The sequence below is a fragment of the Nuphar pumila genome, chromosome 14 (genome assembly GCF_984573655.1).
Source record: "Nuphar pumila chromosome 14, dmNupPumi1.hap1.1, whole genome shotgun sequence".
NCBI classification, from domain to species: domain Eukaryota; kingdom Viridiplantae; phylum Streptophyta; class Magnoliopsida; order Nymphaeales; family Nymphaeaceae; genus Nuphar; species Nuphar pumila.
The window spans coordinates 20,929,159-20,945,261 of record NC_143262.1 but is presented as its reverse complement, the minus strand read 5'-3'; the positions used below and the strand labels follow the sequence as shown (position 1 = coordinate 20,945,261).

Below are 16,103 nucleotides of genomic sequence, written 5' to 3'. Positions count from 1 at the left end.
CTTGGGTTTAAGCTTAATGGCTCAAACTATCATGTTTGGGCCGGTAATATGGAAGCCCATATTAAAGGAAAGGGGCTTTGGGGTTACGTTTATGGATCCATACCGGAACCGGAACCCAAAATTACCATTGTTGAAGGAGGTGATATTAAGATTCTTGAAGGGGATGAAAGACAAAAGGCCCTTGAAGAGTATTCTAAGAAACATGATGATTGGGAAATGAAGAACTTCAAGATATTATCTTGGATTTTCTCATCCGTTGAGACCAAGATAAATGCCAACATCATCAAATTTAAAAGGGCTTCCGAAACTTGGGTATATCTTGAGAAAATGTACACCTCAAGAGATCTATCCCACAAGTACTTTCTTCAAAAGAGGCTTTGACTCTCCAACAAAATGACATGACCATTCGGGAGTACTTTGCCGAATTATCCTCTATTTGGGACGAGCTCGCAATTCTTGAACCTAAATGGAGTGGTGAGGCTATCGAATTAAGGCACAAACAACTTGAAGAAGACCGGTTCTTCAATTTTTTAAATGGCCTTAGACCCGAATTTGAACAAGTTCGGTCCTCTCTTCTCTCCGCCTTCACATCCCCCTCACTCGAAGATGTTATCACCAAGCTAAGTGGTGAAGAAACCCGTATGGGAATTGGCAAAAATAACCCTAGCATTCTTGTTACTTCTTCTACTCAAGAAGATGGTGAAATGGCTAATGCCGTGTCAAGACCGGGAAATAACATGAGGACCTATAGACCTCCTCATTTCAAGAATCAAGGTCAAGGAGGAAATGATCGGTATGGCAAAAGAGACTATAGCAAAGTAACTTGCTATCATTGTAAAGAACCCGGACATATCAAACCCTTGTGTCCTAAATGGAAGAAATTGATTGCAACGGCTATGGCATCTCAAGTTGAAGAACGACCCCCTTTATCAAGTGAGTCTCTTTCTCTTCAACAAATCGTGGAAGCCCTACAACCTCTTCTCAAGGGAGGTACTTCCGGAGCCGCTATGTCATCCTCTTCCCCCGGTAAGACATCTTGGCTTTTAGATTCCGGGGCATCCTTTCACATGACCCCTAGTTATTGCACTCTTTCAAATTTTTCTAAAAGTGGTTTTCCATCCTTTGTATCAACCGCGGACGGTACATCTCTTGAGATTAAAGGAATAGGTAATTTTGAAAAACAAAACTTCTTTGTTCCAAAAAATCGTTTTATCCCAAACCTTAACCTAAATCTTCTTTCCGTTTCCCAACTCTCGGACCATGGTTGCGATATAAAATTTTCTTCTAATAAATGTTGGATACAGGATCGCCAGTCCGGGAGATTGATTGGGGAAGGCTCTAGAAGAGGAGACCTCTACTACGTAGATTTTCTTCAAGTTCCCAAGAGTCAATTTTGCAACGTTGTCCAAAACAAAGACATTCATGTATGGCATAAGAGATTGGGTCATCCCAATATTGTTAAAATCTCGTATTTGCCTTTTGTTAAACATCTTTGTAAAAGTGACTTTTTGTGTAATGAATGCATTCTTGGGAAAATGAAATGTTTGCCTTTTCCTCAAAGATCCATGTTTACGACAAAACCATTTGAAATTGTCCATTCCGATGTATGGGGACCGGCTCCGGTAATGTCAAAAGGAGGTTTTTCATATTATGTGATCTTTGTGGATGACTATACTAGGTTTTGTTGGATCTATTTCCTTAAACATAAACATGAAGTTTTTTCAACCTTTAAAAGTTTTCACATGATGATTTCAAATCAATTCAATGGATGTTTAAAAATCTTTAGGTCTGACTCTGGAGGAGAATACCTCTCAAATGAATTTAAGAGTTATCTTGAAAATTTTGGAATTCTTCACCAAAAATCATGTCCGAAAACCCCTCAACAAAATGGGTTAGCCGAACGAAAACACCGGCACATCATTGAAACAACTAGGACTTTGCTCATTTCTCAAAACATTCCAAAAAATCTTTGCGCTGAGGCAGCCCTTACCTCTGTCTATCTCATAAACCGACTTCCATCGAAAAATTTAAACAAATTTCTCCCTTTGAAAAACTGTATGATAAGGAACCTGATTATAGCAGGTTAAGGGTCTTTGGGTGTAAGTGTTTTGTTCTTACTGATAAGAATGACAAACTTTCTCCAAAAGCCATTCCTTGTGCCTTTCTTGGCTATTCTGAAACCCAAAAGGGGTTTCGTTGTTATGATATCAAAAGTGATAAATTGTATGTTTTCAGGAACGTGAGTTTTTTTGGAAAATGTTAGTGGATTTGAACGTTGTGACCCCCATAATGAAAATATGGATTATTCTTTTTTATTTGATTTATTGAATAAGGACGATGATACTAGTGATAATGAGTCAGATCAAAGTAACCCAAATGAACTTGAAACCGAGGAAAACATCTCCTTGTCTCCTTCGTCACATCAACCTATTGAATTACCTAGAAACCCTATCACCTACTCCCATAGAGATCAAAACAACTTTAGGAGTGCTCTTGACAGATATAATGATGCCAGTCCCAGTGCCTCTCAGAATGAAGTGATCCCTCGTAGAACTGAGAGAAGTAGAAGGCCTCCTTCTAGGTTCATTTCCTATGACTCTTTCTCCCCAAGATATAGAGCCTGCCTTAGTGCCATCCACTCTTATATAGAACCTAGAAATTTTGAAGAAGCACGTAAATGCCCTGAATGGATTAATGCCATGAACAATGAACTTGAGGCTCTGAGAAGAGCCAAAACCTGGGAATTCCAAAATCTTCCTAAAGGCAAGAAAACAATAGGGTGCAGATGGGTTTTCAAAGTAAAAACTAAAAGTGATGGATCCCTTGAAAGGTATAAAGCTCGCTTGGTTGCAAAAGGATATAGTCAAGAATATGGTATTGACTATGAAGAAACTTTTGCTCCTGTAGCTCGTATGGTCACTATTCGATGTCTTATAACCGTTGCCTCTATCAACAAATGGAACATCTATCAAATGGATGTGAAAAATGCCTTTTTAAATGGCGATTTAAGCGAAGAAGTCTACATGGATGCTCCTCCTGGAATGGAGACTCCTAAGGGAAAGGTGCTTCGTCTTCAGAAAGCACTCTATGGCCTAAAACAAGCTCCCAAGGCTTGGTATGATAGATTTAACTCTGTTATGATTGAGAATGGTTTTTCCTCTTGTTTTACTGACACTGCTCTATTTGTTAGAAAATCCAATGCAGGGATTGTAATTTTACTTCTGTATGTTGATGACATGCTCATCACTGGGAGTGATTCTAACGGGGTTAAAAGTATAAAATCTATCTTAAAAGATAAATTTGAAATGTCTGACTTGGGTTTTTTAACTTATTTTTTGGGAATTGAAGTGGCATACTCTCTTAGAGGATATTTCTTATCTCAAACTAAGCTTGCTTCTGAGATCATTGACAGGTCAGGTATTACAGATGAGAAGCTGTGTGAAACTCCTGCGGTTGTAGGAGCAAAGATGAAAATTGATGATGGAGTTCCCCTGTTGGATCCTACACCCTACAGACAGCTTGTAGGATCTCTGATGTATCTGAGTATTACCAGACCAGATATATCCCATGCAGTCCATACTGCAAGTCAGTTTCAGCATGCGCCTACATCCGTTCACATGAGTGCCATCTTACGGGTCGTAAGATACATAAAGGGTACTCTAAATAAGGGAGTTTTTCTGTCCTCTTCCTCTGACTTAAAATTGATTGCTTATACTGACTCTGATTTGGGAGGTGATCCAAATAACCGTCACTCCACCACTGGTTTTTGTGTGTTCTTAGGAGACTCACTAATTTCGTGGAGATGCAAGAAGCAACAAAAGGTGTCGCTCTCCTCAACTGAAGCTGAATATCGTGCCATGGCCACTACTACTATGGAAATTGTTTGGATTCACCAACTGCTAGAAGACATGGGGATCAAAATTGAAGGACCCACCAAGCTATGTTGCGACAACAAAAGTGTAATCTACATTGCAAAGAACCACACCTTTCATGAACGGACAAAACACATCGAAATGGACTGTCACTATGTTCGTGAAGCATATCTCCGAGGAGTTATCGATCTTCCTTATGTCACGTCCGAATATCAGTTGGCAGATTTCTTTACTAAAGCCTTGTGCGCTCCGCGGTTCAACTTCCTTCTTGGCAAACTATCGGTCATCTTGCCCTAAGTTTGAGGGGGGGTGTTAAATTATGTAATCAAACTTGTAATTTCGTATATATATTTTATATATATAAGGTAATACATATACATATATATAATATATGTATATGTATTTACCAATTATATATATAAAATATATATAGTCATAGTAAGGGTAGTTTAGGAATTTTACACATTCTTTTTCAAGAATATGTTTTTTTGTTTTTTCTTTTTTTCTTTTTTCTTTATTTATTTTTGCTTTTTCATTTAATGCATTGCACATGCATTGGGAGGGGCCCAACCCACTAGTCGTTGGACCCCTCCAACGGTCACATTTGTGACCGTTGGAGGGGCTCCAACGACTATGTGGAGCCCCTCCCAAGGCCTCCTCCAAAGCCCTATATATATGGGCAGCTCCTCTTGTATTTCTTCAAGGGATTTGGGATTATAGCCCAACCTCTTTAGTGTTTATGAAACTTATGGGTGCAAGTGCACATTTGTAATTCGGTGTGTTGTGTTTGTTGTGCACAAGTGTTCTTGGGTGTGTATGTTCACACATTTATTCTTAAGGTTGTTGTGTTGTCGACTAAAGTATCTTGTTGAAGATACTTTTACAATGGCAACCACTACGTCGGAATTAGTTTGGTTGAAGCAACTTCTCGAAGACTTGAGGGTTTATACTGCAGGACCTTCAAAATTATATTATGACAACATGAGCGTTGTTTACATTGCAAGCAATCATACATTTCATGAGAGAACGAAACACATTGAGATGGATTGCCACTACGTTCGTGAAGAGTTCCTATGAAAGACCATCACATTACCTTATGCTCCATCAGAATACCAACTTGCAGACTTCTTCACCAAAGCGCTACCATCACCCAGATTTCACTTCCTACTTGGCAAACTCTTGGTGGTTGTACCATGAGTTTGAGGGGGGTGTTAAGAGATGTTATGGTATGCATATACATATATGTATATGTATATATGTATACATATATGTAAATGTATGTTTAAATATATGTTGTAAACCCGAAATACCCATCAAGGGTATTTCGGTACTTTCACTGTAATAGGCATCAGCCCAATAGGGGCTGACAACCCTTTTGATTTTCCTTTTATTTTTATTTATTTTTCTGCCTTTTTGTCCTCTTTATTTTTATTGGGTTTTGGGTTATTGGGACTATTGGAGCTGCTCCCAACCTAACAGTCACATTGGGCTGCCCCAAAAGCCCCCTCTCTTGTTCTATAAATTGGCCTTAAATGCCTTGTATTTCAACACACTCTCTTGAGTGAATATATGCAATATTAATTTGTTAGACCCTTGTGTGGGTGGTTCGGTGATTCAATCAAGCATTCCACTTGATTGAAAGTGTGTTCTTGCATGTTCTTACATGTGTATCAGATTCAATCCACTTCATTACAGTTAGGACCATCATAGCAGTTGCTTCAATCAAAAAATGACTCATATATCAACTGGATGTTAAAAATGCTTTTCTTAAAGGGGAATTAAGTGAGGAGATTTATATGAACCCTCCACTGGGAGTTAGTATTGAAAATGGTAAATTTCTTAAACTAAAAAAAGCCTTATAGAGCCTTAAACAGGCCTTTGGGGCCTGGTATGATAGATTTAGTAGTGTCATGTTTTCTTTAGGTTTTCATTCATGTTATACCGACACTGTTCTTTTATTAAAAGTAAAGGTACCAAGTAGTCATATTTCTACTTTACATAGATGATATGATAATCACTGGGAGTGACCAAAAAGGAGTTAGTGATATTAAAAATATTTTAAAAGAAATTTTTGACATGCCTGACTTGGGCTATTTGAGATATTTTGTAGACATTGAAGTTGTATACTCTCCTAGAGAGTACATTCTGTCTCAAATGAATCTTACTGCTGACATTTGCACCAAGTCTAGAATTTCATATGACAAGAAAGTAGAAACCTCGCAAGTGATCAATGCTAAGTTGAGGCTTGAAGATGGGACTCTCCTTGAACATCCTACACCCCATCCTCAACTGATTACGGCACTCACTTACTTATCCATCACCAGACCAAATATAGCTCATGCAATTCATTCTGTTAGTTAGTTTCAGCATACTCCGAATATTGTGCACATGAGTATTGTGTTAAGAATTATCAAATACATCAAGAATACCATCACTAAAGGGTTTTTCTTATCCTCTTCTTCTCTGAATTTATTTGCTTATACTGATGCTGATTGAGGAGGAAATCCCAATAATAGAATCTCAACTACAACTTTTTGTGTGTTTTTAAGAGATTCTCTAATTTCGTGGAGATGCGAGAAGCAACAAAAGGTATTCTTGTCCTCAACCAAAGCTGAATATCGAGCAATGGCTACAACAACAATGAAACTTGTATGATTACGAAGTCTTTTCAAAGATATGGACATAATCATCTCTTCTTCTTTGAAGTTGTGTTGTGATAACAAAAGTGCAATCTCCATTGCAAACAAGTACACCTTCCATGAGCGTACCAAACAGATTGAGATGGATTGCCATTATGTCAGAGATGAACATTTGAGAGTAACTATTACATAGTCGTATGTCACATCAAAATATCAACTTGCGAATTTCTTCACCAAAGCTCTTTCTGCACCTTGTTTTATTTTTTTTCTTAACAAACTTTTGGTTATTTCTCCGTAAGTTTGAGGGAGAGTGTTAAAATATATGTATACATGTATGTATATATATATATAGTTATTAATCTTGTAATAGTTAAATGCCCTATAGGGGCATTTTAGTCATTTTTATTTGTAATAAAATTGTTTATTAAAATAGTTTTTTATTTTTTATTTTTATTTTTTATTTTTTATTTTTATTTTTATTTTTTTGTAATTAGAGGAGCCATTAGGGGCTCTATGGTCTTTTAACCATAGAGTCATTGGGGGCTCCCAACGACTCTATTGAAAGCCCCCAATGGTCTCTCTATTCTCTCCTTTTCACTTGTATAAATAGGGGTGTGATCCCCCTATTCTTTAAGGCTTTTGCTAAAGCACATACTCAATAAGATCCTATATTTTTTACTCTTGTGTTTGCCCTTTGTTGGCTATTTGTGCTGTCCCTTAGTGGACTGAGCATGCATATTTTACTCATATTTTTATATACTTTTATGCATGATCTTATACATATTCAATGTTTAAATGCCCATGTTTAGTTGATTTTGATGTGTTTTCATGCAGGAAAGCTTCGTTTTGAATTTTATCGAAATCGGAGTTAAAATGAGCAATTTGGAGCAATGTGATGGCTTTTGGATCGAATCCCGAAAAATGAATCGGGTAAAATTTTAAACTCCAGATTTGACCCACCTATGTTTTAGAAATTGTTTAGTTTCTAACATGGGTTTTAGAAATAATGTTTTAGTTGAGGCATTTTGAAAAATATTGAAATTAGGAGTTTTTTTTAGAAAATTTCTAAAAGTTCTCTTCTAACCCTAAGCTCCCATTATAAAAAGGAGTTTAAGAGGAGAGAGGGATGTTTTTCCTTCTTGGGATTCACACCCCCCTCTCCCCTTGCCTCTTCTCTTCCTCCCAGCCGTCCCCCTCACCGCCCTCTTTCTTCTTTCTTCTTTCTTCTTTCTTCTTTCTTCTTCTTCTTCTTCTTCTTCTTCTTCTTCTTCCATCTCTTCCCTTCTCCCTCTACCGGCCAGCTGGTTTGGGTTCTCATGATTGAAGATCAACTTTGGAGGTGTGTGACAAGCCACAACATAGAGGAAAGGCCGCTCTTCTTCTCCTCAATCCGTCAGAGGCAAACCGCGCGGTGAGTCTCTTCTCCCTTCTTTCTTTAGTTTAGATTTGCATGCATACAGATTAGTTTTTTTTTTTTAGAATTTATTTCAGCATTAAAGTTTGAATTTTACTTTTGTAAAAATCTGTTGTTTTTAAAAAACCAGCAGCTAGGGCAGTCGGTCGGCCCAACCCAAGCTACCGGCCATACCCGTGCAGTCACAAACGGTCGGCCAGACCCGTTTGCGTGATTTTTTTTAGTTAGTTGTAGGGATCGATTGTTAGTTTTGTTATTTTTTTATATATATTAGGTTAGCATTTTAATTAGCGATACGCATGTTAGGATAATGTTTTTGCAAAAAATTCATGCAAATTTGATATTAAAAATCTGGTTTGTGCATATTTCATAACACCGAAACAGAGTTTCACGTGCTCTATGAAATCCGATTTTTTTGCAAAACCGCGACCTATTATTTTCCCAATTAAAGTCATTCTTTTCTTAAATTTAGTCATAGCAATCTGTTATATTTAGATTCATTTCAATTATTGTTCTAGTGGGACTAATCTTAACTAGAATAGATAGTCTAGTTTGCCTTTGTTTTTATGTTGGTTTTGAGTTTTGCGGGTGGGTCATGTGCTTATTTATTTTAGGTGGAACGCGGCAGCGGTAGACATATCAAGGTCGTACATACGAGGACAACAGGAGCTAGTTCGCGAGCAGACGAAGACCTGCTATTTTTATTTTCTTTTTTGGGCATTAGGCCGATTATTTATTTTTGCTCAAACATTTATAATAGGATTAATTGAGCGTTTATTTATTTTTGAGGTAATAAGGAGTGTGTTTTGTTTGAAATACAAAGTTTTAATCCGTTCCTTGAGTTCGACCCGGACTTAACCACTAGTGTGAGGTGGTTATTTATAATTTGGTGCACGATTTATACAAAAAAAATTCATTGAAAATATATTTTGAAAATACTTTTAAGAAAAGTTGCACCATGGACTTGTGCTCATAGTGATAAACGTTTTTATCGGCAATTTCTCATTTTTAAAAAACTCGCGAGAAATTGAAAAAAATCCATAAATCTCATGTTTTTTTGGCAAAATCTTGGCAATAAAAAAATAATTAAAAAATATATAAATTATTTTTTATAAGCAAATATTAATAAAAATTATTTAAAAATAAAAATACATGATTTTTTCATGATAAATAGCCGTTTAAAACATAAATATCGTGTTTAAATCGCGGTATTTATGTTTTTTCATAAATCTCGCAATATTTTGTAAATCTAGCGAGAAATTGCCGTTTTAAACTTTCAGGCAATTTCTCGTGATATTATCGCGAGAATTTCATAAATCTCGCGATATTATCGCGAGAATTTCATAAATCTTGCGATATTATCGTGATATTAGCGCGATATTTTCATAAATCTCGCGATATTTGTCACACTGCTTGTGCTTGTGCACATTGTGAGTGTGATTTTGTTTAGCCCTTAGTGGCATTGGCTTGTGCTTGAGCACTTTTTGTGATTGCCATCTTGTAAGCCCTTAGTGGCATTGTTTTTATCACTTTCACTATTTCATTACAAGTCGAGAGCCTGACATATTTAACTATATCTAGGCCAGATATCACTTATGTTGTTCACCTGATCTGTCAGTTCAGGATAGTTCATCTTGTTGCAGTACTCTGTGCTGTTAGATATGTGAGGGACATCATGCACTATAGGACGATGAGTGTCAAATCAGATTATGAATGTGTTCACCAAGAGTATAGTCAACTTTTGTATTTTAGCCTTAGTGGTAGAAAGTAGAGTCAACTGTTTTTGTCTTGTAGTGCCATAGAGGGGTTGTCCCCTATTTCTAGTTGTACCTTCTCATTCTCAAAACTATTGAAGTTTCTTTTAAGCTTCTCCTCCTCATGTTCTCTCTTCTTCTTCATGCTATTTCTTGATACATACTAACAACTTAAGCCAAATCATCAGTCATGATACGCCCAAACAACAGATCAAATCTGTTTTCAGCCCAATTTCCAATTCAGTAAGCCCTATGGTTGAGAATGAGTCATCAAAATCTGAGATGCATTATATCCAATGAATATTTATAAAAATCAACATAAGGAGGATTCATTTATTTTGTCGAGAAACTTCTCAGTCTCAACATATGTCACAGTTCACAATTTTGGTAATTAAGAAGCAAAAACATTTTTTTGTAAGTGAAAAAGATCGCGCTTAACACACACTTGCAAAGCATCATCAATGACATAATCTCATTTAACTTTACCGTTGCAATACAACTCATTTTTGTTTTCTTTTTCTTTCTTCTGCAATCATTCTCTCAATTTGTATTTTGCTTGAATGTTGGCTTCCGAGACAGCAAATTTTTACATATTTAGTACTGGCAGATCTTTATTCATCTTCAGTTTAAGAAAGAGAGAGGTCACGTGGATCTAAGCAATTTTTAAGAGAGAAAAAGGATTCAGTTTCTTACCAGGATGAAGTAGAGAAAAAAAAGGAAGTATTTCAAAACAATCAGCCAAAACAACCAGAAAGGGAATTTGAGCCTCTTATTGACAGTGATTGAGGGGTTGGACAGTCTGGGGGCAATAGCTGCTGATGGTGGTGGTTGTAAAGGGTAAGCGGAATAGGTGGTGGTGGTGGTGGTGGTGGTGGTGGAGGAGGAGGTGGAGGTTGTTGGGGTGGTGTAATAGCAGTAGGATTTCCGAAATTTCAGTGGGGAGTGCCAAAAGACAGATTCTCATAAGTGAGGGCTGGGTGAACACTTGCAACATCATTGTATAGTAGTTCTTTCTAGGGGAAGAGTAGTGAAAAGCATAGTGACAAATATTGCGAGATTTATGAAAATCTCATGATAATATCGCGGGAAATTGTCTGAAAGTTTAAAACGGCAATTTCTCGCGAGATTTTCAAAATATCGTGAGATTTATGAAAAAAACATAAATACCGCAATTTAAACACGATATTTACATTTTAAATGGCTATTTATCATGAAAAAACCATGTATTTTTATTTTTAAATAATTTTTATTAATATTTTATTATAAAAAAATTATATTTTTTAATTAGTTTTTTATTGCCAAGATTTTGCAAAAAAATGCAAGATTTATGAAATTTTTTTAATTTCTCGCAAGTTTTTGAAAAATGAGATTTTGCCAAAAAAGTGTTTGTCACTATGGTGAAAAGTACACACTTGGCAAAGCCATCTGCTGCTCCTAGACAACAGAGGCATGTACCACACATTTTTCTTGTGTGTATTGATGAGGTGAAACAAATTTCATTCAAAAACTTATCCTTCCCCTTGAAATTGTCTCTTCATAATATATTAATGAGATATACTATTTGGAATCATTGACAACAAAGCCATGAATATTTCCACTTTGTGAGATTCTACAATTAAATAAAAAGTTGGTAACAAAACCAAGTCTGTCAGAGAGAGAGAGATACGCAAGGGATAAGCCAGCCATGTGGAACGCAATCAAGTTCATCTAAAAATGCACATGAAGGAACATTATTGATAGCAATTTAGAAATGATACACCAGATATCAATTAACTCACCTTAATCTGAACAAGGTGTGCTTCAGTTATATCACTTCCTGAGAATTCACTTGAGCATCCCGGCTTCACAAGAGAAAAAAAACAATTTGTGAAAGGAAAATAAAAGTTGTAAAGTAGAAAATTGAACAATGTGATCGGAACAGAAACAGAATGCTTTTCAAGAACCACATCCCTCCATGAAGAGAGAATTTTGATAGAAAATTATGGATAAAGGGTGATGCAGCCATAGTAATTAGCATATTGCATGACTTGTAACTCATTATCAAGCAACTGATGATACGAGGATAAGCCACAGATAACACAATCAGGCAGATCCTAAAATATTTAAGAAGATACAAGTTTCACCACCATGTGAAATACAAAGTGTTACAGCTAACACCAAGTGGGCCGGATCATATTACCCGAGAACCTCCCTTCGCATTGAGGGGACTTTAGCAGCTGTTATGCCCCAACCAAAGGCAGTCATTAAGTGCTAGAAAACCTCCCTTAGCACTAGAGAGAAGTTTGTTTCGTGTGGTGAAAAAAGAGGGGAGGGACGAATCGATGCGACAAGAAGCTGAATCTCAGTGGATCATGGCAGCAAGGCCACTCTGCCACTTACAATACCCCATCGCGTATTTAAGTCGTCTGCAAAGGATTCAGCCTGCAGACCAAGAGGAATGGATGTTTTTTGTGGCCTTGCATGCATTTTAGTGGCGGTAAAAAGACTCCCATTTTTATGAATGGCAACAACAGAGATATCATCAATGCAAAGGAGAGAGAGCAGCTCCTTTATTTCAGATCTTTTGATGTTATTCATCATTAAAATTGTGCAGTAGTAAAATCTTGACTTATCTGCATACAATGAAATGTTAGACCAACTTCTTCATGCAGGAAAGGGGTGATAGTTAGAAACTGTATAGCATCAGGGGAGGCTCAAGAGAAGTTGAGGCCCTAGGCATATTTTATTGGAGGCCCATATTTCTCCATATTTTTTTTTTTCATTGGAGGCCCTCAGCGTGTGCCATGTTTCATTGGAGGCCCTCAGCATGTGAAATATAAGGGTTATATTTTATTTTCATTTGAGGCCCTAGGCGGTGGCCTCAAATCTCAAAGAAGCCAGCCGGCGCTGGTTATCATTAGCTCCATGCTAAATTCTCCTCCCGGGACAATGGACCACTTGAAGCGAAAAAGTTGGGTTGTGCACTTCACATACTAAAATAGTTGTAAGATGCAGTAGGTAAGAATCTAAGTTCCCCAGATATGGACTAGGCAAGTCTATGCAACAACATTTTTTCTTAAAGACATAATTTTTAAGTATTAAAGAAAAAGAACACAAGCCACAACACGTTAATTAATGATGAAATGCATAGCAGCATAACATAGAACAAAATGAAACGCAAGAACCCCAAAATCACATTCACGACAGGTTCCATGAGCTCAAAAATCATAACCACATAATCAAGGACCAAGTAACAGCTTAATCAACACATAAGAAGAAGCGAGCCAACAATTAGAATCATCAAAACGAAGATTACTAAGCCACCCACTAACTCCAATTTTAACATAACCGTACTGAAAATGCATCAAAATTCCCCTTTGATAACACCATCAACCCACAATCCACATAGCAAAACAGAAAAAAAATCGAACAATTCGTCACGCCCACAACCAAATAATGAACTGAAATCCCTACAAAACCAAAATTCAAAACGAGAAAAACGAAACGGAACGACTTAATTGCCTCGGAAACGAAAAGAAACCAACACAGTTCCACCAATTCCTTAACGATTGAAAAAACGAAAAAGAAGAGAACAATAAGAAGAGGAGAATCCCCGACCTGCCCGACGAAATTGGTGTGCATGACCACCAACAAGCAGAACAAGGCGATGGCGACGACGAGGTGGGCGTACTCCAACGCGGTCCGGATTCGCGGCGTGAGCAACTGGGACAGCATCCCGGACAGCCGAGCGTGGACGCGGAGGAACGTCTGCTCGGGGTCCATCTCCGGCCCCCTTCGCCCTCCTCACCAACCGTCCCTAGGTCTCTCTCTTCCACCTCAAAACCAGACGAACAAAACCCTAACCCTAAACAGAGAAACAAAGAAGGGAAAGAAGCTGAAGAAATTGGATCGATAGATGCGGAAGATCGCAACTTTTTCGGATGCAGGGATTGGGGAAAACGGGATCTTTCAAATTCGAGGATAAGGGCACTGAATCAGGAGGATGGAGCCTTTGGATTCCGGGAAATTACGGGATTTTCTCGCTTTTATCTGTATGGTTTCCCTCGCTTTCACATCGAGCGGGCGTTCGTCGACGATGCCATGAACGTATGAATGCTTTCTCCGGGGTTTCTTAGTGTACGGAAGGATCTCATCCTTTCGGTGGGTGCCTCTACAATTAAGAAAGAAGGGGACACATGAATAGATGCAAATGGATCGGATTCGTTCGGATTATTGATCTGAATCTGAACTTGAATGATGTCAACGGGTTGGATGTAATCGGATGTAATCCGACATCGGACCCGAATCTGATCAGTCAGATAAATTCAACAGCCAAAATTGGATCCGATTAATAAACAGATCCGGATCCGGTGTTTTGCATTCAAATATGAGTACGAATACGATCATGTGTAATTGTTGGATTTTGAGCTAGTCAGATCCAGATTCAGTCTTGTTTGATCCCATTCGATTCTGAAGCCCGACACGTTTACATCACTACTCATTGTACAATCAGATCAGGTTCAGATCAATCCAATCTAACTTTTTTGGATTCAGTTTCTGTCAGAGATATATATATATATGCTCAGATCTTAATCGAATCTGATTCAGCTGTACTTCTTGCAAGGCGCGCAGAAGGGAGAGTGATTGGGCTGTCTGCATGAGAAGAGGAGGATAAAGGGCAGAATGTCAGGGTTATCTGTAGTTCACCCCTTTTTCAGGAGTATGGAAATAAACGGGTCAGACCCAATTCGGATCTAGGCATTACTGAATCTGACTTAATTGAATCTAATTTAATCAGTAATAGGGAACTTAGATGCAATTAACTAATCAGATATATTTTATTAAGTAATCTGGTTGGATTATCCATCATACTCAAATTTGAATGAAGATCTTCCTACAAAATTTGTATCCTATTATCAATTGAATTATATTTGCTTTACCAAATTTGAATTTCATATTGAAATTATAATGAAACAAGTGGTTTTTTTTTCTAAACTTTCCACTTTCATATTGAAACCTAAGGGTATGTTTGTTGGTTTGTCCAGGATTAGACGAAATAAACAAAAAAATACAGAACAGAACATTGGTTATGTTCGTTCTGTAACAACTGTATCAAGGTCAACATTTGCTTGGATTGTACTGGGATGTTGTGTTTCAAATATCTGTTGTTTGATGACGATGTGCGGACAACTTGGACAGACATCGAAATCTCGTTGTTGTAAGTGGTGTTCGAGTAGTTAGGCATGTCTGGGAGGTCGTTCAGCTACTCACAGTCAGTGCGATTGACGATGGAGTCGGTCCTTGAGCAACAGATAGTAGCCTACCTGGAACATCAAAGAAACCCAAAAAAAAAAGACCCCATTAATCCAAACAACTGAAACGAATGAGCAGAGTGCAAAAACTGAAAATTAACAAAATCTACAGAAAACGCATCCGAGCATAATTAACTAATACAAGATAGGATACAGCAGACAACTAAAGCATAGTGAATTAACAAAGAATGTCAACATACCTCAAATGTTGCTCGGGTACATGAAAACTCTAACCTTATTTTCCTGCAAATATCAAATAAAAAACATGAACAGAAAATCAAATCCCCCAAAGAAAGAGAATTGGCAGAAGAAGGAAGAAGCCTAATATCAAAACCCAACAACGAACCGAAAATGTGAGTGGTGACACTACCATGGATCGAGACGGCAAGTATCAGGCCTTGTGGATGCAAGTCAACCTCTTCCCGCAGCACCAGGGGACTTCCTCCTTCGTGTTAACCCCTCCAATCTGGATCAACGATGTGTTCTCATACTAGTTTGACTTCGATCTACACAAATCAAAACCCTCAAAATGATGAAAAAAAATACTTTATCTTAGACTCACCCAAGAGGAGGGGTTGTTAGAAGAGATGCACCCGGACCGGCTGGCCGGCGCCGCCGGCTCCCACTCCGTCCACACCACCCATCCTCTGCACTTGGACAGACTCCCTTTTCCTCTGGTTGATCGTCGCTGCACAGGAGAGAGAGAGAGATGCATGGTCGGGCACGCCCATCGATGCATGTTCCCCCCATCCAACGTTTGTCGAAGCAGGTTATATGTCCCCCCCCCCCCCCAAATAGGCATCTCATGCTCAGGGGTCCCAAAAAACACCATGTATTTAAGCATGTGTGTCTCGTATCCCCATGTTTGTCAGCCTTAATTAGCATTGGAGTTTGATGTGATTGCAAAGACTTAAGTACCCTCTCCTCCATTGGTGCCAAAAAAAATAACGATTCAAGAAAAAGAGTGATTGTAAAGACTTAAGTGCCCTAAAGATGATTATTTAAGACTGAGTCTCTGCACTACAGGATTATTTGAGAAAGAAATTTCTCATGGAGGAGGCCATGAACATCAACACTCTCACTCTCTCTCTCCCTTCTCTTTTTGCTTTTGTGCACATCCAGCAGAAGATCTT

At 37.9% G+C, this 16,103-nt stretch overlaps 1 protein-coding gene across 3 annotated transcripts in view; it reads right to left on the bottom strand.

Annotated features, from left to right (window-relative positions):
• LOC149816593 (membralin-like protein At1g60995) overlaps positions 1–13,814 on the bottom strand; it is a 140,825-nt gene extending 127,011 nt beyond the window's left edge. For all 3 annotated transcript variants that reach the window (XM_089987099.1, XM_089987100.1, XM_089987101.1), the window contains exons 1-2: positions 13,277–13,814; positions 11,458–11,520 (exon numbers count right to left, since the gene is read on the bottom strand). In XM_089987099.1, coding sequence (XP_089843225.1) covers positions 11,458–11,520; positions 13,277–13,441 — 228 coding nt within the window. In that variant the 5' untranslated portion in view covers positions 13,442–13,814. The remainder of the gene's footprint in view (positions 1–11,457; positions 11,521–13,276) is intronic.
• Between the last annotated feature and the right edge of the window lie 2,289 nt (positions 13,815–16,103).